The sequence below is a fragment of the Nymphalis io genome, chromosome 16, assembly GCF_905147045.1.
Source record: "Nymphalis io chromosome 16, ilAglIoxx1.1, whole genome shotgun sequence".
Taxonomy (NCBI): domain Eukaryota; kingdom Metazoa; phylum Arthropoda; class Insecta; order Lepidoptera; family Nymphalidae; genus Nymphalis; species Nymphalis io.
In genome coordinates, this window is record NC_065903.1 from 6,621,982 (window position 1) to 6,649,725 (window position 27,744).

Consider the following 27,744-nt stretch of genomic DNA (forward strand, 5'->3'; position numbering starts at 1 on the left):
TTTTTGTACGAAGGAATTTATTTCAAATAATTTATCAAAACTGCCTACACCCGTCTGGACTTTTTCATGATCATATATATGACAGAAACGATCAGATTATCATAGTCAAACAAAAACACGTGTTTTTTTAAATATTACTCTATGAACAGTCGTTGATTCTTGTCGACACGTGACTTCTTAACACATGATCCGAACAACATTTATAAAAAAAGTGTTTCATAACGTTTAGCTTTACATTCATAACGCATATCTTTTTACTATTTCTCCCGCAAGTTTTTCCCCCGCGGAAATGTTTAATAATATAAATGCGAAAGAAATAAGGGTACAAAAAAGGACAAGGTTACCTAAAACCTGACCATAAACGTGTGAAGCCGCGGGCAGAAAATAGTTATATGATAAAAGTAAAAACTTAATAATGAACTAATTGAAGAAAAGCCAAGTGATAGCCCATATATAGCCCTGTACAGAACAAGGGCCTGCTCTCTTGTGTTTATATAAATACCTTATTACTGCTCTTTAACCAACTTTAAAAGGAAAGGTACGAGACGTATATTTTTTTATATATGTATGTTCACCAATTTCTCTGTAATGGCAATTGTTTTCCAGGTAGATCCAGAGATGGTCCATATATTTTTCGTTGAAGGCATTTTTAAAAAATCTGAAAAGAACTTATAATATTAAATAAATAAAAATCAGTATTAGACTCTCGTCAATGTTTGCGTTGCACAGATTGTATTTTATTTTTTTATATGGTATTTTTACTGCACTATATTTACTTCAGTATTATCTTAATTTAAGTATAATTTTTTTTCCAGTAGTCACTAGATAGGTAACTGCTGCTTGAATTACATTTTATTTTAGACATTTGAACAATTATTTTCTTTGACGGAAAACCAAAAAAGTGAAAAAGGGCATAATATTTAAAAACGTCATTGTAATAAAATGGCTAGCAAACTAGTGTTAGAAGTATTTTTGAACTAATAACCCCATGGGTAACACGGGATGAATGCCCACACCTCGTACCTACTTAATAGGATAACTTTGTTTTACATTATACTATTAAACTTTTCCCATCATAAATAGTCTGTTAGTGTAAATTGCTATCTAAACGATATATGTGCCCCAACGGAATTCTCATCGGACGTATTTCCGTATTCGAACTTTTAACCCTTATAATTTCGATACGCTAGTGTCAAATCGAAATCTATTGGTGCGCATTGAAGTTAGACCGACTCGCAGGCCGTGATGGCAAATGACATGACGCTTTTTTATGCCGTCTTGCCCTTTCTCTACTCCCTCGTGTGCGAGGCACGTGCTACGAGCACGAGATTTAATTTCTTTGCCGTATATTATATTATAAAAATTAAAAGAAAGATATATATTTTTAATTTAAATAACTATCAATTTCGATGTTTCACATCTCTCGGGCCTCCCATGATGGCCACATTTTTTTTGTAAATTAAAGAATTATTTAGAATTATAGTGTCACGTACACGTTTCACATAAAGTCGTGGACATTCCACAACTTAATGAAAACTATTATTTATAATGTTAGCGCAGATATTTTTTGACTGCCTCGTTGGTCTAGTGGCTAGATATAAGGCCGCTGACCCCGAGGTCCTGGATTAAATTCCCAGGTCGAGCCAATAAATTAATTAATTGGGTTTTTCTATCAGAAAATTCTCAGTAGCAGCCCGAGGTCTGGAAATTGGAAGTGTGTACACTCCCTGAAAATTTAAATGAAATATTTTTTATTTGTCATGCTTTGAGCTAACAATACTAGGTATATTTGAAACAACTTTTTTATTTTGAAGTTACAATATGTGTTTACATTGATTATCAATATAATGCTAAGTCAAACACAACTGAGGTTTGTATAAGTTTTGAGCATAAACTATAAACAAGTTAAAGACCTCAACCCGACAGAGCTTTAGACAAGATTCTGCCTTTCAGCCGCGAGCTATTGACTCAGAAACCCATAATAATAATAAATAAATTTGATTTGGTGGCTTGGAGATCTCCGACTTATAGAAGATATTAAATTATATTCACAGTGAAAAATAATCAAAGATTGAACCTTAGTTGAACTCTTGTCCTACTTACATATCGACACCAGAACCATCGATATTGGTTTTTAAAAGACTCGCTTAAAATTCAATGGAATATTTAATGTAAGCGATTTTAGTAATATAAATCAAATATTATTGATTAATTTAAATATTATACATTAATTATTATTGGAATTTTAGGTTAATTGACAATTATAAATCTTCATAAGCAGTTGTGGCTTATCCGACAACTCAATATAAAATATACATGGCTTATCGTTAGCGTTATTTTCATTAATACATAATGCTTACAATTAAAATTATGAAGATCCATATTGGTGTAGTATTTATAAATTTTATAATATCGTCTTAAAATTAATACGATACAATATAATACAATACGATATGACACGATACAATAAGTATCTATACCCTATTCCAATCGGAGTAGGAATAAAGGTAAACAAACTTTAGATTTACAAATTTGCATGCGATTTTCTAATTGTTCTACTGTATTATGCGCTAAAAACAATTCTTGATTAATTTACCTTTATTTATAATACAAGACTATTCCACTTATCTAGGAAGTTCCGATTACAATTTCGCAGACATTTAGAAAGCCATTTTTTCGCGAATCCATAGTAATATAATAGATTATTCAAGATCTCGACCAATGATATCGCGTCAATTGATATCGGTGACCAATGATATCGGTGTCAAAGTTGTTTATTTGGGTTGATTCCTGTTGTGGTTGGAATAGACTATAATTAATGTTTACTTATACGTAGCTTAGTTTATTAAAATCACTTATAGTTAGAATAAAATAAGCTATGTATTAATAAATAACAGTAAAACAGTAACAGTAACAGCCTGTGAATGTTCCAATGCTGGGCTAAGTCCTCCTCTCCCTTTTTGAGAAGAAGATTTAAAGCTACCAGGCTGCTCCAATGCGGGTTGGTGGAATAAACATGTGAGAGAATTTCAGTGAAATTAGACACACGCAGGTTTCCTCACGATGTTTTCCTTCACCGTCAAGCACGACATGAATTATAACCACAAATTAAGCACATGAAAATTTAGTGGTGCTTGCACGGGTTTGAACCCACGATCATCGATTAAGATTCACACCTTCTTACCACCGGGCCATCTTGGCTTCGACAAAAAAAAAATCGGCTTTTATAATTAATTAAAGAAAAACCAGTCAGGTAGTTTCTTTTCACTGTCGCCATTCATTTGCCTCTATTTGTCAGAAATTCTTTTTTTTTGTGTTTTGTAGCTATTGACTGTATTTAAATTCATATAAAACTTGAAAAGCAGAGTTTTATTTAGAAATATTAATTTTAGCTCTTGCTCTTGGTGGTTCGCATGTTACGTTTTTAGTGTAGATTAATTTGGTACATCTATAAAATAGTATTTATGAATCAACTTCAAAACTAATATTTCTTTGGGTCTTTGTGATACAGCCCTAAGAAATAATAAATAGCATTAAAGGTAAAAAACAGTATTACCTGTAAGCCTAAGTTAGAATAATGTAAGCAACCCCTGCGTTGTTTAATCCTGAGGCCATTATGTTGTATCTTTGTTACATTTTAAATAAAGCAAAAAAAATGTGTTTGCTCACAAACGTATCCAATACTATACTACCGGTTGGCTATTCTCTCAATCAGAAGGACACCATTACCACTACTCTGCCATTTGTAAACTAATTGCAATGAGAAAATTATATCTCTTGGGAGTGGAATAAGGGTGAAACTTGTTATAAGTCCCGGGGTAAGGGGACCCGTCACTTGGTATGCACACAAATACATATACATATACATACCCACATTTAGTAAATAAATTATGCATGTTTATTTATTTTGGTCGTTATGGTGCTCGAAGAAACTATTTATCAACTCTGCCTTTATCATCACGCGCAATTGCGCTATTGCATGTGAATAAACACTTTCTTTTTATTCATATTTTATGTGTAATTGTGGTTTAAATTTATTTTCAGAACTTAGATTATTTTTGTTTTTTCTTTTTAAATCAGTGTTTCAAAATTTTGCTCTTTGCAAATTGAATTAAATAATTATATATATTTTTTAAATAAATATTACTTTTAGACAGGGGACTACCTATGTAAACTGAAAAATATCCATCATTAATAGTGGAAAATTAGAAGGTCGTTAGTTGTTCCCCTAAACACTAAAATCTCTGTTACATTATCAGAAAGAGTATTCCAAATAAAACTCGTAAAGTAAATTTTAATTATATTTTGTTAATTATAAAAACACATGAAAATAATCGAAGTTATAAGTTTTTTAAAACTTATTACAATTTAATAAATAAGGCTTACATACATATATTATAACAAATTATTATTTAATATAATGAATTGACTAAATAAATAATAAAATCATAACTTAAGCCTAAATTAAACTAACAAAAAGCTATATAAATTAGGTCAATATTAATTTTATAAGTCATTCAGAAATTGTCAAACCATGACAGTTCATAGTTTCAGAAAGCATAGATTATATAGCATGTTTTTTATGTTGACGGATTATAAAACAGCAAAAAAAATATTAAGCATGTATGCTTACTGTCGAATAGACATTTTTACAAACTTAACTTATGTAGAAGAAAATAAATGTTGACACCAACATATAAAAATATCCGACTATTAATTGTAACAATTACGTATACATGCCGCAATCATAATGTTTTACATTATTATTTATATGAAACTGTTCCTCTGGGCTCGAAGAAATAGCATTGGTGGTAAGCACTGCCGAGGACACCCGTAAAGCGTGGTTCGTAATTATAAATTATGTAACGATTTTCTTCCGTTGCGCTGGCGAAGGAATGTCGACTCTTTCTACATTCCTGGACGAAAAAGTCCATAAAATAACGGTTGGCCTTCACAGCCTCAAACGAATGCGGATAATTCTTCGATCTTTTCCATTCAAACGCACTCTTCTCCGGGTGGAACTGCACCCCGTAAAATGGATATCTATAAGACAATTTCATTGTTAACTTCTATTAAAAGCCTATTATAGCCGTGGAATGGGAAACGGTTATCTTGGAACATAGACCAGCGGTACTCAACCTGCGGCCCGCCGAGCTTTTGTGATTGGCCCACTTAATATTGTTTTATTATAAACTATTCTACATTTATAAGGGTTTTATTAACACCGTTCGATAAATCTTTTCATAGTTCTTTCTCATTCTAACAATCCCGAAACCTAAGAAATCATTAGTTAAATACTTTATTTGCGGCCCGCGATACCATGATTAACACGTGTTTGTGGACCCTATAAAGAAGGTAGAGTATCGCTGGCATAGACAATTGCTTTGATAGATAAAAAGGACTTTTTATAATACTTCGCCAACCTCGGGATTTCTGATGTTATGTCCCTCTCACACATTTCAGCTCAGTGTTAGAATAACTAACGACTGGGTGAAACTCACCCATGCTTCAAAAGTTAGCAGTGTGTACACTCTCGTGCCTCGGAAAGCACGTAAAGCCGTTGGTCCTGTGCCTGAACTCTTTCCGGTCGTGTTGGATTGCCGTCCCATCGGATTATAAGAGTAAGCGAATAAAGAATGCACCTGTGTTTACGCACACACTTGTCCACTATAATATGTCCTTCGTAGTTGGCTAATCTCTCTTGAAATTGGCCACCGTGGCTGAAATCTGTTAGGATTTTTTTTTATAAAATAGGTAGGCGGGACTAGCATGTGAGCCACCTGATGGTAAATGTTCACCATAGGAGGACATTATTAATAATATATGATCATAATATAAATTATATTATATAATATAATCATACCTCCTATGTTCAATGCTTGCGATGAACTCGACATTGTATTCGTCGTTGCTGTGAGCAGTCACCCGCCAATCATCGGTGAGGTTGTGAGATTTTAAATTCTAAGGAATAAAATAACATAAATTTACACGTAGCAGTCTAGTTGTTGCAGAAATCACAAAGGTCTACTACAGGTCTATTACAAAGGTCTCGGGTTGTACTATTAACAACTCGACGCTACACTCGAATTCACAGACGTGAGCTGTATGACAAATATTGATATTTATAAAACTACCTGATGCTTTTCGCTGTGTCAAGATAAATTTAACAAAACTTATTAAATAGTATTGACGGATGATTTCATTCAGAGAGCATGTCATCCACTCTCCTCTAATTCCTTGGCTCACCGAGATCAGTTAAAGATAAACATTATCACATCTCTTAAACTAACTTCATCAACTATGCAAAACTGATGAGCGTTCACAGTAACATCTTTGGTTTTCAATATATTAATTATATCACGTGGAGTTTCCTTGAACATTTTGCTACTCCGGTAATCTGTAAAAAAAAACACATATTACAAAAATGTTTTAATATGTATTGTTTGCATAATACATTGTTAATATATAATTATTACATCGGGCGTGTTAACAATATGGGGAATGATTACGATTCTACATTGCACATTTGTGTGAGAAAAAAATATCCAATAAATCCTGCATGTTGATTTTTTTTTATTCAATACGAAGGCGGACGAGTATATAGGCCACCTGATGGTAAGTGGCCACCAACGCCCATAGACATTGGCATTATAAGAAATGTTAACCATCGCTCACATCACCAATGCGCCACCAACCTTGGGAATTAAGATGTTATGTCCCTTATGCAATAATACGTGTATGCCAGAAAATTTCACGCAATTACCAACAAGTAGTGTCAACTTAATATTCGTCCAAATCGTTGAAGTTGAAACTTCGGATAAACGCTGAAGACATATATAGTATGCATAAATGTGTTAATTTTATTTAAATATATATAAAATTATAATATATGTGATCTTACGATTAAGGTACATTACATTCTAGCAGGTAGCAATCAAATCAGATAACTACGATTGATTAATTGAAGTATTAAGTAATTAGATAGGTATATTATTACTGATTAGTGAATCTGACCTTTCAATTTAGAAAAAAAAACTTACCTCGTGTAAAATTGAGTGGGAGATTATTATACGAGTAACATCTTATTCTATTTTCGATTTTATCGCGTCCTGAAGCTAAAATAATAAGCAGCTCGAAGCCAAGACATGTTCCAAATATTGGAAAATAATCTCCAGCGTCGTTCAATTCTTTTGCGATATCGTATATATGCTGACCAGCATCAGCGAAGCCGTTTGACTGGTTGAAGAACGTTGCGCCACCCGGCAAAAATACCCTGTAAATAAAAAGTGCAATAATAAAAAAACTGGTGTGTCAGGTTAGAGGGACGTCATTTGACGCTCTTAATCTCATGCTTACTCGTCTGACGTTCAAAGTCTCAGTTAGCCCCTACCGTGTACCAAGCGCTATGATTTTTTTCACATCAATAATAATTAGTCAATCTTAATAGTTTTGAAGCGAATTGAAGCAAATGAATGAACGTTTCATTCAATATCTACATACAAATATAATAAATATCACGATACGAAGACACATAAAATAACGTATTGAGTCGGGGAAAAAAATATAAAGTTAAAGGCTGTAAAATAACTCTTAAATATATTTGTTAATATAATAATTTTTCACTATATAAGTTCTACAAACTACTTAGTATGATTAAAAGTACTTACTAATCGTAAATAAATAAAACAATTAAACATTTTTTTAATAATCTATTATATCATGAATATCAATCAAATATTATAAATATTAGATTAATAAAAACTTGGAATAACAACTCGTGATAAGGCGATAATAAAATAATTATAAGGTTGACTTCACAAGTCAAGATTAAAGGTCCTACGACAAACACAAAATGGAGGCACTAAATTTTTTTTTTACTGAACAAAAAAAAATATTCTAAATTTCGATGTCATCACATTTGCCGGGTGTCGCGTGACGAAAACTTTTTAAAAAAAAAAAAATATTTATATTTCTGTACATATGTATACGTCACCCTACATATATATCTTACTCACACCAATACCTAACTTACGTAATCAAGAACTTGTTAATAAAAGCCTGTAATAGGTACATATCCATTCTTTTTCATCGGTTCACCTTGGTCACGTCCACGACAATTATTATTATCAGGCAAATTTCGCCAAATATATAACTATATTAAGTCCCAACTACCACGATGTTAAATTTTATTATGATCGGCTCAGTATTTTTATTCGTGATGAGGTAACAAACAGACAATAATTTTCGAATTTATAATAAAAATAAAAATAAAATTGTAAGAAAAAGTGATTTATATAGAATTAAGAAAATTACCCATTTATCTTATTTATAAGTTCTTCATAGTAGCGACGGTCTTTGCCAATCCTGAAATTAAAAGTGATTATAAAATATATCAGTTGCTTATTAAAAAAAAACAGTGTTCATTGTTTACAGGGTATAATCCTGAACAGTCATTATTATATATTTACATTTGCTTAGTACAACAATGCTATTCTGTAAAAACTCACTTCATTAATCACCCGTGATATGTTGATGGTGATATATTAAGTACTATTTTGATGTCTTGAAATGTTATAATTATTATTATCAATGTCGCATATCACTTTGTCACATTTCTTAACCGTTTTCTTACAGAATAGCCCTACTGATTTATATTGGAATTGTCATATAAAAAAAAACTGAAAATATGATAAAACAAGTCTCACTAATCTGGCACACGATTGTCCGGACAATCCGAACATGTGGTTAATCAAACGGATTAAAAAAATACAAATCAAATTTAATTTGGTATTTCGAAAGCTTTTTGTTTATATAAGCCTATCACAATTTGTAGATCAAATAATTAAAGAAACATATACATATATTGTCGTATAATTAGAGAAACGCAAAGCAGTTAACTATGTTTCTCACAAATATTAATAACTAGTTACGAACCGCGGATTCGCCCGCATGACGGGAGAGGTATAGGTATTAAAACGTAGTATATGCCCTTCCTTGTGGTTCAAGCTTGCTTAAATCTTTCATCAAAATTGGTTCCATGCCTTGTCGTCACTTAGATGTCAAAGCGTAACAGGCAAACAGGCAGACAGAGTAGCTTTCGCATTTATAAGTATAAATAAAATTGAAAAGTTTGTTTGTTTGTTGGTGTTCAAACGTTCCGTTTTGAAAAAAAATATTTGCTTCCGCCAACAGCTTCACCCGTACATGGATAAATGTAATGATTGGTTTAATGGTTAAGAGGTGAAAGCGTGACAAACAAACAAAGTAACTTTCGCATTTATAATATTAATCCTTAAAATTGTATGATTTATGTTATGTATTTAAAACTTTGTAACGGGGTCAGGTCTTACATACTCCAGATTAGCGAGACTAGGTTTTGTACTTACATAAACATATAAATAATATGCACTTACAAGATTGGCACAACTCTTGCACCCGCTGATTCAATATCCTTAACATAAGAAGCTGCTATGTAGCTTGTATAATTTTCCTCGGGATATTTCGAGTGCAAATAAATAGATTGTTCTTGGGACAATACACCAATAATCGGTCGATCATTAAGCACATTGCTTTGCACATTAAAGGTGCGGCTAGCACCTTTGCAAAAATATAAGAAATACGCTGCGATTATGATTAAAACCCCTTTCATGGTTATCAATTGAAACCAAAAATTCAATGATACACAGTCATCTACGAAATTTATACAAATTATTATCTTAACTTATCAGCTGTACAACTATGAGTTATCGAAATACATTATTGTCATGTGGTTTTTTTTAATATCTACCGACACTATTTCTGGTCAGTTCAGTTTACACAATTTAAGATACAAATTAAATAACACTAACCATAACAACTCATTTACAAAACAATAAACATATTGCGAAGTAGTGTACTATTTTAGCGTTGCTCGTGTTCATCAGTATTCAGCCGTTTCAGTGGCTACTGGCTAAAAATAAAATTATGTGACGTCGGATAGTCGAATGTTGCATAATTTAATGAGTATTCAATATTAATCAAACTAAGTGCATATGATGAATTTACCAATTGGATAAAAAACTATTTTATTAATTAATTGATATTTATTTTTGCTGCGAGAAGTAATAATTAATGTATGCATACACTCAGACTATAAGTCTTTAGTCTTTCGTTTTATAATATGAGACCATAAAAAGCTTTTATTGAAAATAAATTATTTTGACATACCTTAATTATTTTGTTTAAGTCCTAAAATTAAATGAATTTATTACTGCAATGTTTTAACAACAGTTAGATGTTTTTTTTCTATATAATAGGTTACAAATTAAAAGGATAATGGTACAAAACATATAAGTTAAATCCTAAAGTATACAAATGCCATATTTTATCAATAATATTGAATAGTATGAAGTGCGCATGCGTATTTACTTTTCAGCAAATAAAGCATAATGTATACATAGTACGTATTTTATCATTTTTCATCATTATCTATTTCGAAAAAACGGAAATGATAAATAATGTCCTTAATTTTTTATTGATGTTAAATATATTTTAAAAGTAATTACTCCACTTTTTTAAGCGGGCAATATTTTATAGTGCGTTATTGAGGAATTTTCTTATTACAGGGCTACTATTTGTAGAATTGATAAATTCAATATTCATATAATATTAACATATGTATATAAACATATGATATTATATGTTTATTATTTATTTCTGTAGGATTAGAAATGAGAAAATTTTGTTTAGAATAAAAATGCTTTTAAATAAAAACGTAAAACATATAAATCATAATAAAATAAACATATACAAAGAAACTTGAAATTAATGACAAGCTTGTTACCAATTACATAATTAAAGATTATTTTGTCTATAAGCTTTTGAAGTTATCAAGCCTTTAAATTATCTATATATTTGACAAATTTACAAAGGGTAACCCTGTAGATTTCTAGTCAAAAAAGAAAAATGCCGCTGCAAAAAAGAAACGTAATGATAAAGGTATTTTGATAATAATTGTTCTTGTTACATCTGTTCCTACAGATGTTTGAAAAAAGTGCCAATTATTAAAATAATCAATCGAAATTGTATAAAAACAAAGGAAGTTAAAAAATACCTTCGTGTTCTAGGTTGGTTTCCTGCGTTGACAAGGGAATTCGTGTAATTTATGTTATAGTTCCAAGCTTATACTAATAAAATGTTCGAAATGGTAAGTAAACCGTATTTTTTAAATTATGTATACGTTAATTATCCGACAGTAAAGTTGATAAAAGCATATAAAATTGTACTTCATTTACTTTGTTCTTTCAGAATACGGCCGAACCAATGCAAGTGGATGTTCCACTTGAAGATAATGAAAACAATGAAACAGAATGTTATGTGGTTGAAAATCCTACTTTAGACTTGGAGACATATGCTGCCTCATACACAGGTTTTGCTAAGTTGTACAGATTGATGTTTGTAGCAGACCACTGTCCATCTTTAAGATTAGAAGCCCTCAAAATGGCTATAGCATATGTCATGACAACCTATAATGTAAATCTTTATCAAACTCTCCACAAAAAACTTGCTGAAGCTATAGCAATTGCAGGCTTACCAGATGTAGCTGTACAGATGGGTTCACAAGATATCCCTGTTCTTGACTCAATGTGGGTGGAATCCAAAACTAAAAAAGCTGCTATAAAGTTGGAAAAATTAGATACAGATCTTAAAAATTACAAAACAAATTCTATAAAAGAAAGCATTAGAAGGGGACATGATGACTTAGGTGATCACTACCTAGACTGCGGTGACCTAACTAGTGCTCTAAAGTGTTATTCTAGAGCTAGAGATTACTGCACAAGTGGCAAACATATAATAATGATGTGCCTCAATGTAGTAAAGGTTTCAGTGTATTTGCAAAACTGGGCACATGTCTTAAACTATGTTTCTAAGGCAGAAGGAACACCAGATTTTAATGAAGTTCCTGGAAAAGATTCAAATCAAGCTATACTTACTCGTTTAAAATGTGCTGCAGGCTTAGCTGAGTTAGCAACTAAGAAATACAAGTCAGCTGCAAAGCATTTTCTAGCTGCCAGTATCGATCACTGTGATTATCCAGAACTTCTTAGTAGCAATAATGTAGCAGTTTATGGAGGACTATGTGCATTGGCTACTTTTGATCGATCTGAGCTTCAAAAACAAGTAATAGTTAGCAGTTCTTTTAAATTATTTTTAGAACTAGAACCACAGTTACGAGACATAATTTTTAAATTTTATGAATCTAAGTATGCATCCTGCTTAAGGTTACTTGATGAGATACGTGACAATCTTCTTCTAGATATGTATTTAGCACCACACTTAAATTCTTTATACATGCAGATACGCAATAGAGCCTTAATTCAGTACTTTAGTCCCTACTTGTCAGCTGACATGCGACTAATGGCTGCTGCCTTTAATCGCACAGTAAATGCTCTTGAAGATGAACTAATGCAATTAATACTTGATGGGCAAATTCAAGCACGCATTGATTCCCATAACAAAATACTCTATGCTAAAGATGTGGATCAGAGGAGCACTACTTTTGAAAGAAGTCTTGCTATGGGGAAAGAATATCAGCGACGGACATCCATGTTAATTCTACGTGCTGCCATGCTGAAAAATCAAATACATGTTAAGGTATGTCTTTATATTTTATAAGGTAAATGAGTAAACTGAATATTTATTTGGTCTATACACTCCCTCAAAAGCTTTGCGTTATTTATTAATGGCATTTCATTAAATTGTTACAAAGTTTGTAAAATTAGTCTTCTCATGAACATCAAATATCAATTATTGCCAAAACAAACTAGAATTTAGTTAATGTTGTAGCTATATCTTGCAATTTTAAAATTGCTTTTTGATATCAAATCTATACTGAAAAATACTATGCAAAAAATGCGAAAGTTAACATTAACATAATGTTTAACAGACAAACCAAGTTGTTCATTTATCTGTTACACTGCCACATCCACACCACTGAACCGATATTCATGCAATTTGGTATGAAGTTAGCATGAGGGGTAAAATTTGGGATGATGGTTTGCTTACAATTTATTCAATTTTTTTGAAAATGTCCATTATATATATTAATATAATGAAATATAATAGGGTAACATACAGTGATGCCATAGCTTATCAAGCAAGATAGACAACTGAACACAAAAAATCCTTTTCGTTCCAAATAAAAAATAAAAATATATATCAGTTGGATTCAATATAGAAGATTGCTGATGCAAATATAGGCCTTTTCCTACCTTTTCTAAACCACTCAGATATGCAGGTATTCTCACATTTTCCTGACAGCAAAAAATTACTATTTAATACGGACATAATTTTGAAAAGTCAAAATGTTTAATCAATTCTTTATTGTACAATTTCTATGCAATGCAGTAATGGTAATTAATTTATTTTTTATTCATTTTCATAGGAAGCAAATTCTGCATACAATATTAACTTGTCTTATAGGTAACACAAAATGGAATATTGTATGCCTCACTTAAAGGCTACTTCAGCATGATATTATTATAATATTCAGACATTCTTTGTTACATATACTTATTCAAATAAGTTACTAAAAATACTAAAAGCAATAACTATACAAAAACATAATAATTAAAAAGGAATGAGTAAATGAATTATTAAAAGAAAATATTTTCTTTTAATTTTACTTTTAAATCATATGGTGGAGTTGTTAAAAATACCTAGGTGAGCTTTTTTAAATTTAGCTTGCTTGTAAAAGATAGCTTGTTCTTAATATGAGTTCTATTTTAAATTTTGGTACAGTCAATCTTACTCTACTTAACATATCAGGGCATTAATAATTTTATGAAAAAAACAAAGATTGATCAAGTCTCAGTCATATTATATCTTCCTTGTAAGCTAAATGTAGCAAAGACTTCTGTACTTTTTCTATTCTATCCTTATGCACTTTATAGTGAGGATTTCATGCTATGGAGCAGTACTCAAGTCTATTTCTTATTAAAATATTTTACAGGACTACCTTGGATTCACTTTTAAAATTCCTTCATATTTCTTATAATAAAACCCAGTAATTTCAGTGATGTGCTAATCGAGTTATATACAGGGGCTCTGAAACTTAATTTATCTTTTTTAACCCCAAGATATTGTTAATCTTGTTTAAAGTATAATTTACTGTAATAAAAATGTATACAATTTTTTAATTTTAATTTTAATAGACAAATAATGAAATAACTTACAACTATTCTTTAAATATAATACGTTCCTTACATTCATTATGTCTTTAAATAATTAAACTATGTGATAATACTTATGGAACAGTAAATTTTTACGCTTACAGAATGTTGGCCGAGAAACCGGCCCACAATGTGGTGAGGCTCCTGGCTCCAGTACCAGTCACACACCGCGCACCTTCGAGACCGTGCCCTTGTGATAAAGTACCTCACAAAATAGTCAGCATACAACACTTTTACATGGCAACTTAAATAATTTGTACATCTAACTCAAATTGTATCATGCAATGTAATTTTATAGGCGAAGCCTTTAATTAAGAAATACATTTACTTTGTCATGTGAAATCTTCTCTTTTTCATTTCGAGTAAACACTTCAAGTACCATTAAATACCCGACTTGGGTGTTCTTGAAAGATACAGAAATAGGTCTGTGTGGTTTCAGCAATATTGCCTTTGCAAATGCTGGTGTTGATTTTAAGTATAATGTTTTGTCAGCTCTCACGGACTTTGAACTGCTGATGCAAGCATTATTTGCAACATTGTTTATACAGAATTATTCTATGTAACCACAAAATATTATGTCTACGTAATTTTTAATAATATTAAAAAAGTAAAAATATGATGATTTTTAATTTCATTTAAAGTACAATGTTATAGGTACCTAAAAATTGCAACTTAACCAGTAAACACTGCTCCTTTGAGCCTGGTATTTATAAAAGTTATTTTATTTATGAATTTCGAAAAATATAACTTAAAAAATTAAATACAATGATATGAGTTACAAATTGTATTTAAAAAAATATTGTATGTCAGTTAGTGTCCAACCGAAGGTCGATTTCTGGTCGACCTGGAAAGTTTGATAACCATAAGAAATTCGATTCAAGATTGATTAAAGTGAATAAAATATTTTTTTAATAAATTTATATGAACACCTTAACGAGATAATTAAAACCAAAAATAATGTCAAATATATTATATTTTTTATTTAAAAGTAATTTAAAAAAGTTTTATTTTTTCTCAAGTAATGTGAAAATAAAATAAACACTTTTAAACTTAGTCAATTAAATGCGCATTTTCGGAAAATTAATCAAATTAAAAATAGAAGTAATTACAATATAATTATAAAAAGTTAAAATTTTGGGCATCGGCTCTTCAATTGCGCTCTCGCACAATTGTAACAGTTCGTTCAATCTCGGTGCTTACTATTAAAACCCTTGGCCAAAAGTTCAGCCCATTTTAACCGAAGGTTCGGTCGAAGTTGTCGGATACTAATAATTTAGGATATAAGGCTTAAGCTAGTTGTCTTTTTCACTGCATGTTATAGGTTGAAGACAGGTTGGGCAACTGCCATTTGCAACACCAAATGCAGGCAGGCGACCTCCCTCACAAGCAACAAGCCACTGAAACCAAACATGTAAACTGTGTTAATTAAAATGTATTCTTTATTTTACAATATAATACAAATACAAACCTAGTTACCTTTATCAACGAAACAAGTCTATAAGCTGTGGAGATAAATGCAAAAATAATAATTTATCACAATAGTCATGTATATCTGAGAAAGTAAATAACTATAATTGATTGGATGCCATACACCCGAGTCCTTGAAACGTATTTCGTTCCGATGCCGAAAAATTAAAAACATTAGTAATATTGTATGTATAATCTTTGAAGATAAAAATAAGTAAAATGTTATTATGTTTTTTACGAGTGTAAATAAATTTACCTCACTTTAAATATTCATTTATGGTGTCCAGCACTGCGAATTAAATAGTTAAACAAAAGACAATATTGTTACTATCTTATCAATAAATTTAAGAATAACATAATATAATTCAAGTAATATTGTCAACCCTCTTAGCCAGCGTGAAGCCGACTTACGAGTGCAATGGCACCAGACGATCGTATGTATAGTCAAATATTTTGCGACATCAAGATTCGTTTTAGTAAATGAGCTTGTCAGTCAAATGTTAACTAGCCTGAAATAGGGCTAAGTGACATTTTATGTTCTACATAATATATTTCATTGACTCAAAAAACTAGTTAAATATTAAACAGCCTTTCTAAATTTAACCTTACAATCTGTCTCCGAAATCTAAAATAAAAATATATCTACGATACAGCATTATTGAATGTATGCAAGGATATAGATTTTTTCACAGGCAGTAAGTTCAAAATTTGTACATTTTATTAGTTAATTATTGTTACCTGAAATAAACAACTTTTATGGTAGTAAACTCCACACTTAGGATTCTGACATACTGGTTGTGGTACTCCTGGATTGTCTGGTAATTCAACACAAAAGCATATGGCACATGAGGGAACTTCTACTTTGTTATCGTTTATTGTTTCTATATTGTCAAATTGCTTGACAATAGGTGAAGATTTCATCAAATCTAGAGGAAGAAAAAGAAAGTTTTATATTTTGTAGGAAAATAACTAGCACTTGATCCTCCGATGATCATTTTTTATTCTATTTATCCTCAAAAAATATCTATAAAAGGCTCATACTGTTTAAATGCTATTATAGAATTATATACATTATTTTTTTTTTATTTATTAAATTATAAGGCTAATTATTTACCAAATATGTCTGTAATGTTATTTACAATGTTTTTATCATGATCCCAAGCTAACAGACCAGCTTGTAGTTTTTCATGCCAGTGTTCCGACTGACCAACAAGATGAATATTAGTTGCTGAACCATTAGTAGTTACTTCAACATGCAACCATGTTCTTTCATCTGGAAATATGTTAAATTTTCATTTAATTATTATATGCAACATTAATTTAACAACAAAAATATAATAAACAAACCAAGTAATATTCTTCTGTAATCATCTTTAAAGGTAGGATTGATAGGTTCCATCACAGTAAATGATGTGTCTATACTTTCCAGTTCATGAAAATATGAACTTAAGCTATTGATGTATTGACGAAAGGCAAGTACAACCTCTTCAATTGAAGAATATTCACATTCTTGCAATTGGGACTGAGGAAGATTCACTCCAGAAATACTCAGTTTATGAAGGCCATTATATTTCAAAAATATTTCATGGACTCTTTGAATTTCATAATCTTGTACAGAGCATTTCAATTCTCGAAGACTTCTACCAAATGACAATGATATGTCCTCGGGCAGATTTCTAACTTCTTCAATAAACTCTTTATCAATTATATCTAAACTTACAGTATCAATGGTTTTTATATTTTTTTCTAGGAAAAAACCATGCAAGCGATCTAAAGATTTATACATGATATTACAATGTTCGATAGCTATCTTCTCAATAAAACAAATCTTGCTTTATATTCATTTTGCAACTAGCAATATATTTACATTTTGTTTTTAATTATGCTGCATACATATAGATTAAATAAAAATAATTCCTATTAATAAGATCATAAAAAAATGTACTAAAGTTGTTCTGTATAAATTGGATTGAAATCTAAAACTAAACGTTAAATCGGATATAAATTTTTTCGTATCGTATTATTTCAAATAAGTCATCTGTCAAATTATCAAAGCGCGTTGCCACAATGTCAATTGAAAACATTGTCGTTCTCTGTTCTAAAACTTCTACAGCTTGTTCGGGCGACGCGATGTTTGGCTCTCTGTGACTGAGTTCGCAACCGTAAGATAATTTCATAACTATGTACGATGGTACACTACTGTCGTACAGTGTTCACAATCTAAAGCCAGGCAGTTATTGTACCAGGGCCGTAAAATAATTGTATATGGATTAAAATTATCGTACATCTGGATATTGATTGTAATAATTAAAAAAAACACAATAATATATTTTAAATCAGTTTTAATTATGGCTTAAATCAGTACTAAACTAAAATAAAAATTGGCGCAATTTTTTCATTGGTTGCTAGTCTGTCAATCAGCGATCGATATCGATATCTTGATTTGATGCGAAGTGTCGGCAGTTACTGTCTTTTTGAATTTGATCATTAATATTTCGCATATATATTGCGTTATTTTTTTCTTGTTTATTTTGTTTGTCTTTTAAAAAAATTTAAAAATAGTATTTTTTTTTTTTTTTTATAGAATAGGAAGGCGGACGAGCATATGGGCCACCTGATGGTAAGTGGTCACCAACGCTCTTAGACATTAGCATTGTAAGAAATGTCAACCATCGCTTACATATCCAATGCGCCACCAACCTTGGGAACTAAGATTTTATGTCCCTTGTGCCTGTAATTACACTGGCTCACTCACCCTTCAAACCGGAACACAACAATATCAAGTATTGCTGTTTTGCGGTAGAATATCTGATGAGTGGGTGGTACCTACCCAGACGAGCTTGCACAAAGCCCTACCACCAGTAAATAAGTATATAAAATGTTAAGTTTTATAGATATTTGTATATACTGTTTTCGCAAATATAGAATGTATTGAGTTAGAATTTTAAAAAATATGCTTGTTTTCATTTGTCTATCCTTTGAATAAATAAAGAAAAAAACTCTACCTAACCTTATAATTATATTGCCTTTTATTATAAAGTTAAAAAATTATAACACAAACAATGACATGAAAACAAAATGCATTCAATATTGTTCATATACATACAAATATTCTTTTGGTTTTTTTTTTGTTTTTTTGATTTACATCTGATTTAAACTATAAAGCAAAACAAAATTATTGTGTTTTTTTTAACGTATAATCATTATCCTAAGGTATGATAATTTTGATCCAAATACGATAATTATACGGCCCTGATACGATAACTGGCTGGCTTTAGGTTGTGAACACTGTTTTGAGATAGTAGTGTATTTATGGTATTTTAGTATTAAGCTGACAAGACATTATAGGGTTTCTCCTATATTATAAACCCCTTTAAAAAATATTAATTATAATTTACCACCGCTTTCAAACAGCATGGTGTAAAATACCAAATTCTTGAAAATTTTTATATGAATTGATTAATTTCTTTATTTGAATTTTTGGATTGATGACTGGTGGTAGGGCTTTGTGCAAGCTCGTCTGGGTAGGTACCACCCATTCATCAGATATTCTACCGCAAAAGAGCAGTACTTGGTATTGTTGTGTTCCGGTTTCCTTTAAACCAGTTAGTGAGCCAGTGTAATTACAGGCACAAGGGACATAACATCTTAGTTCCCAAGGTTGGTGACGCATTGGTGATGTAAGCGATGGTTAACATTTCTTACGATGCCAATGTCTAAGGGCTTTTGGTGACCACTTACCATCAGGTGGCCCATTTGCTCGTACGCCTTCCTATTCTATATAAAAAAAATTCAATGAATTCATTGGATGTTGTACTTGCATCGAGTAGGATACAATTAATTATTTTATTCTTATTTATTGCGAACGAAATAAATAAAGATAAGTAAAATTTCATATTGGAAGCAGTCGAGCATACGGACGAAATAGTTTTCGACTTGAAAACTTCAAGTAAATAGAAGTGAGCTGTATTGAGTTTACACTGTATTATGATATTATTTATCCCTAATGACGGGAGCGGATTTGATACCTTTACTGTCCTAGGCTTACGAAAGCTGACCGCTTCTTACTCCCTGAAACTTTTAATAATCGGAATATGAAATACGGAAATCTAATCGTCGGATCGGATCGAATCGGATTTATTCTCACAGATAAAAGATAAATAGACATACTACTTCTTATTTATCAGCCCAACATTATTTTAATTTCTTTCACAGAAAGTGCTTTAATTCCAGGTAGTTTCTTACCCAAGAGAAATGATTTTTGGTTATTTTTTGTCACATGAAATAAACGTTATATATAACTAGTTTTCACCCGTATTATGGGGAGGAAGGCAGCTGTAAGGTATAAAAAACACCTGTGTACTTCCTTGGGGCTCCATCTTACTTCACTTGGCTGGATTGGCTTGGATTGTCTGTTGAACCCAATAATAAATTGAAATGCACATCTAGAAACAGAAAAATATTAAAAATAAAAGTACTTAAAATCATAAGTTACGATTTTTTCATTAATTTAAAAACATTTGTATATAACTAATGCTATATAATAATTTGTTAGATAAATAGTTTTTTTTTAATAAATAGCTTAACGGTACCAATCAGACTAATGGCTGACTTTTCTCTAATTGATAAAATTGCACAAAATATTTATAATCATTATATTTTATTACTACATTTTTTTGTTATTATATATACATAAATAGAATAGGTAGGCGGGCAAGCATATGGGCCGGCCACCTGATGGTAAGTTGGTGGTCACCATCACCCATAGACATTGGCATTGTAAGAAACGTTAACCATCACTTGCATCTCCAACAACTTTGGGAACTAAGATGGTGTGTTCCTTGTGCCTGTAATTTCACTAGCTCACTCACTCACTTAATTAAGTTTGGGTTTCGACATAAAAGATTTCAAAATAAAAAAAACTAATTTGTTGAATGCATCAACTTAATCTATTGTCTGTATTAAAAACAATTAATTGTACAACAGATGTCCTAATTATTAATTTCCACAAAATGCATAGAGGTAGTAAGAAAATAGTAATTTTGAATAAATTACTGGGTCTACTCTTAATTATAAATAATAGCTAAAAATTATACAATTATTTTATAAAAATTATGAACTAACAGGTTATACACTATGTTATTTTAATTTTTATTTTATTTTTAAATTGTAATACTGATTTACAATAGTTTTTTTCTAAATATTGAATTTTAATATAATTAAAACTATACTGTGCATGTATGCATTATCCTTTCTGTAATATAAATTAAAAATTCATATAAATCAAATAAAGTTATTAAGCAAGAGTCAAAGTAAGATATTTAAAATAATTTACAAATAGGATATGTATTTTTAAAATTTTCCAAAAGGTTTTCCGATTTATTCAAAGATCACAAATTATTATTAAAAAATTGTAGAATATTTTATCTAAAAAATGCAATGTAATTTTAAGCAAGTTAAAACCCTTACTCAAATATATCATTCTACAAAAATTTGTATTTATAAATTCATTTGTATTATACAGTATTTTTATTTAAAGATTAATAAATATCAAAATAAATGTCATAATATATAAACAAGAAAAACCTTAGGTACACAACATCACAATGTCAGGGTCAAATATTTAAACAATTAAAATAAATGGCTTTCATTTATACAGTGTTGTTGTCCTGACCTATCAGATATTATAAATCTCATTCATACACTACACATTTTCATAATTTTATTTTATTTTTATTCTAATTTTAAATCATAGCACTTTCATTTCTACAAATAATTGTCCTCATACCAGTATTTGTGTACATGTATAAAAACTGTCCATAAGTACAAAAAAATTATTAAAAACTTACAACCTGAAATGTGTACTTTCATTTGTCAAATAATAAAAATAATACAAATTAATAAAAAATCTTAAACAGATCATGTAAACATTATACAACATGTAATATTAATTAGAATAAACTATTTCGGCTTTACAAGCTTTGTCTCTACCTTCACCATATCATCACCTTTGTGCATTTCTACTTGTAGAATTGAGAAAACTTCAATAACCTGTGTTATTGCTGGCGAATCTTCAACTGCATTCCAGGTTAGTTCCATTTTGGATAATTTTATGCCTGCATCATTTTTTATACATTTATATTCCCCTGGAAAATCCTGAAACAAAATATTATTTAAATTATATAAAGACAATCTTAACTGGTCTAAAAATACATTAAGTGATAAATAAAATTTTAGCTTACATTGTTGAAAAATATCCTTCTATTTAAACCCATTGCAACTATAATTACGTCAATGTATTTTTCTTTTACTTCTGCAACAACAGCTTCAGTAACAAGTGGTGAGTTCAATTCAATGTACTTTAGAGTGTACAGTTCTGTTGACAATTCCCCAGCCTTTTTAGCATTATACTTTTGCTTATTGCATTGTGCAGTAGCCATGGAAATTTTATCCACATCCCATTTAGGTACATCTCTATAATTTAAGCTAGCAGCTAATAGTCTGAAAAAGTATTTTGTTTAATACATAAAGTAGGGATTTTAAACAAATGAAGAAATATTTATTGAATAAACTTACCTGTGGACCATTATATCAGCATAACGCCTTATTGGACTAGTAAAATGTGTATACAGCGGTACATTCAAGGCATAATGGTGGAAATCTTCTTCACCTTGTCCACCCGCACAAAAATACTTTGCTCTTGTCATTGGCTTAGCACACAACATGTTAAGGACCATAGCTTTTCCCCTTTCTTCAGCAGGTCCAACATAGGACAAAAGTGACCTGTGTAAATCACCAGCAGAAGAAATGTCTAAATCAATACCCATAGGCTTCAATGACTTAGCAAATTTTTTTAGCATATAAATACTAGGTGTAGGATGACATCTCAAGACAGCTAATTTTGGATGGTCATCATATATTCTCTTAGCTACAGTCATATTAGCAAGAAGCATGAACTCTTCAATTAGCTGGTGGCTTTCTTTACTTTGATAAATGCAAAAAGAATCTGGCAATCCATTTATAGGGCTTAAATGGAATGATACCTTAGGCTGATCAATGCTCAATGCACCACCCTCAAATCTATTTTTTCTAAATATAGCCGACAGCTTACCTAATATCTTAATTGTTTCAGACACATCTTGATAACTAAACCCATTATATATTTCTGGAAAGTTTTCCTCAGCATTTTCTTTGCCTTCAAGTACTGCTTGAGCATGTTCATAAGATAATTGGCAGCAGGAGTGTATAATTGTTTTTGCAAACCTATGACTTATGACTATGCCACTCTCTGTAACTTCCCAAAAAACGGAGAATGCAAGTTTATCTACTCCAGGAAATAAAGAACACAACATGCACATATCATCTGGCAGCATGTGATATGCTTTCTCAACCAAATAGATAGTTGTGGCTTTTTCTGCTACTTTTTCATCCAGAATTGTATTCTCAGTCAAAAAGTGAGCAACATCTGAAATATGGACTCCAATTTCAAAGTTATCATTATCAAGTTTTCTACATGAAACAGCATCATCTATATCACGACAATTAGATGGATCTATACTAAAAATGCATAATTTTCTACAATTTTCTCGTATATTATTTTCTTCTTCAGGAATTGTGTAATCTAGACGAGGATATAAATGCCTTACTTCCGGACCAAAAGGTGTTATATCTAAGTCAGTTTGAGCAAGAATTGCTTTAGTCTCTGTTTGCATATCACCTGATTCTCCTATATTACAGTCTATTTTACCCAGGGCGAAACGTACGTCAAACCAGTCAATGATTTTTGCTGAAAACAAAGTGTTTTCATAACTCTTTGAATCCCTATAGAAATTATCTGGCCAATTTGTAAATGTTATGTTTAACCTAGGTATTCTGTAATCCCTGGGTACAAATAGAGCTCTTTGTCTATTCTTATCAGGCATCAGCTTTAATTTTCCTATGCATGATCTTGTGTGTACCTTTTCTTTTATAAACACTACTTTGCCTCTCTTTTGCTTGTTTTCTTCATTAGAATCAGTATTTTCTTCGTTCTCATTGTCAATATATTGAACAATAACAACATCACCTTCCAAAGCACGATTTCTATTTTTTATACCATCTATAAGAACATCTTGCTCACTTCTATCAGTACTTGAAACATATGCATGCTGAAATTGTTTAGGATTTATTCTTAATACTCCTTCAAGTAATGTATTATTTTGTAAACCTAATTCTACCTCTTCTAAAGAAATGTAAGGATTAAACTTTTTGTCATCATTATCTTTATTGTCTTGTCTCTTTTGGTTTCTTTGTCTTCTTGGAGAGTTAGTCTCATGCTGATGCATGTTATAATTAGAATTTACGAAAGTTTTACTAAGTATAGGATGTTGCATTGCATTTTGAAAATATTTTGGTGGATGTTGATATGCGAATGCTGGATTCACAAAGTTGTGAGAGTTTGAACCATGGGCTTGTTGCATTAAGGGAGTATTTGGTGCACTTGATGCAAACTGATAATGTAAAAACATTTCCCTTAATTGCATAGTTTGCATTAAATGTACTTGAGGATGATGTGCGAGATTTTCTAAATAACTTGAACTAGTATTAGCATACAATGGAGCAACTTGTTTTAAGAAAAAATTTTGTAATGAATTGATACCATTTTGCGTTGGAACTGGAGGAGCAGTCTGAATAGTTTCAGGTTTAATTTCCTGGTTACTCTCATTTGGTAAAAGTATCTGCAATTTTTTCAATCGTTCTTTTTTTCTAGCATTCCTTTTTTTCGAACCATTTGTAGAATTATTTTGTATGGAGTTCGCATCACTATTGATATTTATGTTTTGAATTATTTCAGACATATCAGTAACGTTTGTTTGAACAACGGAAGATGTTTTCTCGATTTGATCCTCGATTTGTGAATTCGGCGCAGAAGACGACGACGCTGGCATTTCTTTTAAATCCGTTCGAATATCATTTATATTATTATTAGAACTCCCTGAAGGTATAGTTTGCAGATTTGTTGATTGTGACGTGGATGGGTTACTTGGTTTTTGTTCTTTATCCAGCTGAATTTCTTGTAAATCAGACATCACAAACGAGGATTTTTTTTACGGGAATTTTTTTAACGTTTTCTATAAAATTATATTTTTATACAATTTGCGCAATATTGGGTAAATAAAAAGTTGTTAACATGTTATCTGCATGATTAATAATTAATATTGCTATTTGTTAAATCAAATGTATTTTGGCTTAAATATAGTGTTGCCACTCACAGAGTTTCGAGTGTTAGACTCCATGAATAAGTCTCTTTTTCCCATTTTCTTTAAAACATAAAGGAATTTTTATTTAAAAACCAAGAAAAAAAATATGAAACGTGCGATTTTTTAGACTCTTATTAAAAAAGGTACAATATCTTTTATGGCATAACTAACTCCAGCTAAAAACTAATAATAAACCTAAGTTTTACAATACAAATATCGTGTTTATTCAAAAAATGGTACATGTAGAGATAATAAGATATATACATATACATATCACTAAAAATTAAGTAATTAATATTATATATTTACAAATTACATGTCACACTTAAGCAAATGTGTCAAGCTAATATGTCAATAATGTCAATGTCATGAAGTAAAAAAAGAACTACAAATTTGTAAGGCGGTGTAAATAAACAGTAAATACATAAAAATCACTACATATAACGCAGTGAATTAAGTACTTTTCAAATCATAAGTGGCAAAATTCATAATACACACTATGAAGCTTATTACTCACAACATGCTCACATCAAAATGCTTAAAAGGAGTACTTACAGGTTATCCACTTGCCATTAACGCTACGAATATAAAAGTAAATGAAGTTGATTTTAATCCCGACTTCATTTCTAGAATTATCCCTAAATTAGATTGGGAAGTTTTGTGGAAGGCAGCAGACAGTATAGGTCATAGTGAGGGCTTACCACAAACTGTTGAACGGAATTATGAAGAAGACAAGGAATTCTTGAAGAAAGCACACAGAATCCTATTAGAAGTTGAAGTAGAGGAGGGATATTTGACTTGTCCAGAATCAGGTCGACAATTTCCTATAACCAAAGGCATCCCCAATATGTTATTGACAGAAGCAGAAGTGCAATAATAAAATAATATAAATTAAATATATTCATATTTTCAAATCTATCATTAGTGTTACAACTTTGCGACCCTTAAATTAGGTACATCTTTAAGTATGACATTTCAACATAGACTTGTTATTGGTTTAAACTATAAATTACTTAAGTTATTTTTGCAATGTTATTATTACTGCGATTATTACTAGTTTTCAGTCCTAAACCAATTTAATAAGAAACAATCACACATTTATTTATTTATTCTTTACTGAATAACATTTTATAATATTGATGTTTTCAAATAATTAATTCTGTCTGTGGAAAACTATAATCATTAAGTGAAGATTAAGAATTGCATGAAATTAGAGATACATATTAGAAATAGTGTTTTTTGTATCAAAGCTATTTTGTAATCATAAATATTCCTGTAAAATCTTTAACTGCAATCTAAAAATTGTTTCTTTTTTTTGTTAATGTTCAAAATTTGTTTAAATAGGAATAATATATTAAAAATGCAAAAGAATGTCCTATTTCATCTTGTTACTGTGAGTAATATATATTCTAGGTACTCCTAGTCATTTACATTTTTTTTAAAGGATCGTCGTTCCAAAAATAACTTTATATTTGCAACCAAATTTTAATTGTTGCCGTAGTATTATGAGTAATTTTGAAAAATTTTTTTTTATAAATTTCAAAATACAACATTAGGGCTAGCAAACTCGCAAACATTTTTCATGTATTTGCTCATGTTACATATTAATAATGAATAAAGCCCAGATTGATCTAAGCTTTAATCATTAGTGAATCAATTTAGTCCAGTTAATTTAAAGTCGCAAGGTTTTTGATTTATAACACTTTAAGACTTTTAAAAGGTACTATATTATTAGCTTATGTCTTTGCCTCTTGGAGAAATATTTACAGTACTTATAAAAACAAAGATAATTGATGAGTCATGAGCAACATATATAACACACCTTTGTTTTCTACATTTTTAAAGTGTATACTGACAATGTAGAAGCAACATAATGGTGGAACATTTTTCTGTCTTTTACAATATTCCTAATCGAAAAATTTTGTTCTGCTATATCATTAATAAATGCCACATGAGTAAATCATAAACAAATTTTGCTTTGATCCTCCCTAGCAATTGATTTTAATTTCTAAAATTATTGTGTGTTATTGTGTGTTGTGACTTGTGTACTGACTTACAAAAAATGCATCATATGATATGTAGTTGCCATCTGTTATATAATAAAATTGTGAAATATTGTCATTATTGTTTTGCATTTCAACTTAATATTTCCAAATGGTACTTTTACTAAATAAGAAAATATTAGACGGGTTTACTCGTTTATGGGAGGTTGATGAAAGAGTTGATTAAAAAATTTAATATTTACCCCAATTTTATTCATTCAGTATTATTATTTTCTTTTGATTGTGTAATAAACTTATATTACACAACCTACAATATTTTTTAAATTAAATATGTTCCCAAGAGGTATTCTCTAGTTTTATGTAACAAATGATACCAGTATTTGCAAATAATAAAAATATACCAAAATACACACTTTCAGAAAGAAGTAATACTTATGATTAGATAAATTATTATCAAATTAAAAAAATATATGTTTTAGGGTTTTCTAGTATCAAATATTAGGCGGTTCTGAAAGGAAACTGAATTGAATGGCATTTAAAAGGGCTGTGAAATTTATTATTTGACTTGCTAACCGTATTAATTTTTCAACACGTGTTTGTAATCATCGAAACATCGTCAATACTTATATTTGTATCGTAAATCATACTGGCTAGATGCATATTAGTAAAAATACTAAAATGCCCTATATGTCGTGATGTCTTTATCATAAAAGACATAATTCATATATATTGTCTTCTAAGAACAAGATCGAGAAGCGTGTAAATTTCTGTAAGATTCGAAATTCAAATAGATGAGATATATATATATATATATATTTAATAGAA

At 30.4% G+C, this 27,744-nt stretch overlaps 5 protein-coding genes across 8 annotated transcripts; 2 read left to right on the forward strand and 3 right to left on the reverse strand.

Annotated features, from left to right (window-relative positions):
* Positions 1-4,464: 4,464 nt before the first annotated feature.
* LOC126774557 (gamma-glutamyl hydrolase A-like) lies at positions 4,465-10,354 on the reverse strand. 2 transcript variants are annotated; one of them, XM_050496127.1, is made up of 8 exons: positions 10,207-10,354; positions 9,849-9,949; positions 9,414-9,690; positions 8,314-8,364; positions 7,041-7,273; positions 6,291-6,397; positions 5,864-5,961; positions 4,465-5,043 (listed from the first exon to the last, which is right to left on the reverse strand). In XM_050496127.1, the coding sequence occupies exons 2-8, from the start codon at positions 9,859-9,861 to the stop codon at positions 4,764-4,766; spliced, it is 1,059 nt and encodes a 352-aa protein (XP_050352084.1). In that variant the 5' UTR covers positions 9,862-9,949; positions 10,207-10,354; the 3' UTR covers positions 4,465-4,763. The 2 variants fall into 2 exon arrangements, with proteins under 2 accessions (XP_050352084.1, XP_050352085.1); XM_050496128.1 differs by lacking the exon at positions 9,849-9,949 and having other exon boundaries at positions 4,466-5,043; positions 10,207-10,323.
* Positions 10,355-10,896: 542 nt separating this feature from the next.
* On the forward strand, positions 10,897-14,620 carry LOC126774552 (COP9 signalosome complex subunit 1). The gene is made up of 4 exons (XM_050496121.1): positions 10,897-10,977; positions 11,106-11,185; positions 11,287-12,633; positions 14,315-14,620. Exons 2-4 carry the CDS (start codon positions 11,174-11,176, stop codon positions 14,405-14,407), a joined length of 1,452 nt encoding a protein of 483 aa, XP_050352078.1. The 5' UTR covers positions 10,897-10,977; positions 11,106-11,173; the 3' UTR covers positions 14,408-14,620.
* Positions 14,621-15,165: 545 nt separating this feature from the next.
* LOC126774564 (E3 ubiquitin-protein ligase FANCL) lies at positions 15,166-17,733 on the reverse strand. 2 transcript variants are annotated; one of them, XM_050496137.1, is made up of 5 exons: positions 17,025-17,733; positions 16,792-16,950; positions 16,416-16,603; positions 15,687-15,712; positions 15,478-15,607 (listed from the first exon to the last, which is right to left on the reverse strand). In XM_050496137.1, exons 1-4 carry the CDS (start codon positions 17,461-17,463, stop codon positions 15,692-15,694), a joined length of 807 nt encoding a protein of 268 aa, XP_050352094.1. In that variant the 5' UTR covers positions 17,464-17,733; the 3' UTR covers positions 15,478-15,607; positions 15,687-15,691. The 2 variants fall into 2 exon arrangements, with proteins under 2 accessions (XP_050352093.1, XP_050352094.1); XM_050496136.1 differs by lacking the exon at positions 15,687-15,712 and having other exon boundaries at positions 15,166-15,607; positions 17,025-17,726.
* A 3,257-nt stretch (positions 17,734-20,990) lies between these two features.
* LOC126774541 (DIS3-like exonuclease 2) lies at positions 20,991-24,890 on the reverse strand. The gene is made up of 3 exons (XM_050496105.1): positions 22,254-24,890; positions 21,920-22,178; positions 20,991-21,833 (listed from the first exon to the last, which is right to left on the reverse strand). The coding sequence occupies exons 1-3, from the start codon at positions 24,743-24,745 to the stop codon at positions 21,639-21,641; spliced, it is 2,946 nt and encodes a 981-aa protein (XP_050352062.1). The 5' UTR covers positions 24,746-24,890; the 3' UTR covers positions 20,991-21,638.
* Positions 24,891-25,289: 399 nt separating this feature from the next.
* On the forward strand, positions 25,290-27,037 carry LOC126774590 (multifunctional methyltransferase subunit TRM112-like protein). 2 transcript variants are annotated; one of them, XM_050496164.1, is made up of 2 exons: positions 25,326-25,473; positions 25,547-27,037. In XM_050496164.1, the coding sequence occupies exons 1-2, from the start codon at positions 25,451-25,453 to the stop codon at positions 25,791-25,793; spliced, it is 270 nt and encodes an 89-aa protein (XP_050352121.1). In that variant the 5' UTR covers positions 25,326-25,450; the 3' UTR covers positions 25,794-27,037. The 2 variants fall into 2 exon arrangements, with proteins under 2 accessions (XP_050352120.1, XP_050352121.1); XM_050496163.1 differs by having other exon boundaries at positions 25,290-27,037.
* Positions 27,038-27,744: the final 707 nt, after the last annotated feature.

What these genes read in the sequence shown, in the direction of transcription:
- LOC126774541 (XM_050496105.1), bottom strand. Translation starts at nt 24,745, where the DNA reads ATGTCTGATTTACAAGAAATTCAGCTGGATAAAGAACAAAAACCAAGT. An exon ending in GCTGATATAATGGTCCACAG is followed by an intron (nt 22,179 to 22,253) that starts GTAAGTTTATTC and finishes ATACTTTTTCAG; the next exon opens with ACTATTAGCTGCTAGCTTAA. An exon ending in GAAGGATATTTTTCAACAAT is followed by an intron (nt 21,834 to 21,919) that starts GTAAGCTAAAAT and finishes ATTTTGTTTCAG; the next exon opens with GATTTTCCAGGGGAATATAA.
- LOC126774552 (XM_050496121.1), top strand. An exon ending in AAAATCAAATACATGTTAAG is followed by an intron (nt 12,634 to 14,314) that starts GTATGTCTTTAT and finishes TTACGCTTACAG; the next exon opens with AATGTTGGCCGAGAAACCGG.
- LOC126774590 (XM_050496163.1), top strand. Translation starts at nt 25,416, where the DNA reads ATGAAGCTTATTACTCACAACATGCTCACATCAAAATGCTTAAAAGGA.
- LOC126774564 (XM_050496136.1), bottom strand. Translation starts at nt 17,463, where the DNA reads ATGTATAAATCTTTAGATCGCTTGCATGGTTTTTTCCTAGAAAAAAAT. An exon ending in TAACATTACAGACATATTTG is followed by an intron (nt 16,604 to 16,791) that starts GTAAATAATTAG and finishes TTCTTCCTCTAG; the next exon opens with ATTTGATGAAATCTTCACCT. An exon ending in ATAAAAGTTGTTTATTTCAG is followed by an intron (nt 15,608 to 16,415) that starts GTAACAATAATT and finishes GTTTGGTTTCAG; the next exon opens with TGGCTTGTTGCTTGTGAGGG.
- LOC126774557 (XM_050496127.1), bottom strand. An exon ending in CCCACTCAATTTTACACGAG is followed by an intron (nt 6,398 to 7,040) that starts GTAAGTTTTTTT and finishes TTTTTTTTACAG; the next exon opens with ATTACCGGAGTAGCAAAATG. An exon ending in GCAAGCATTGAACATAGGAG is followed by an intron (nt 5,044 to 5,863) that starts GTATGATTATAT and finishes ATTGTCTTATAG; the next exon opens with ATATCCATTTTACGGGGTGC.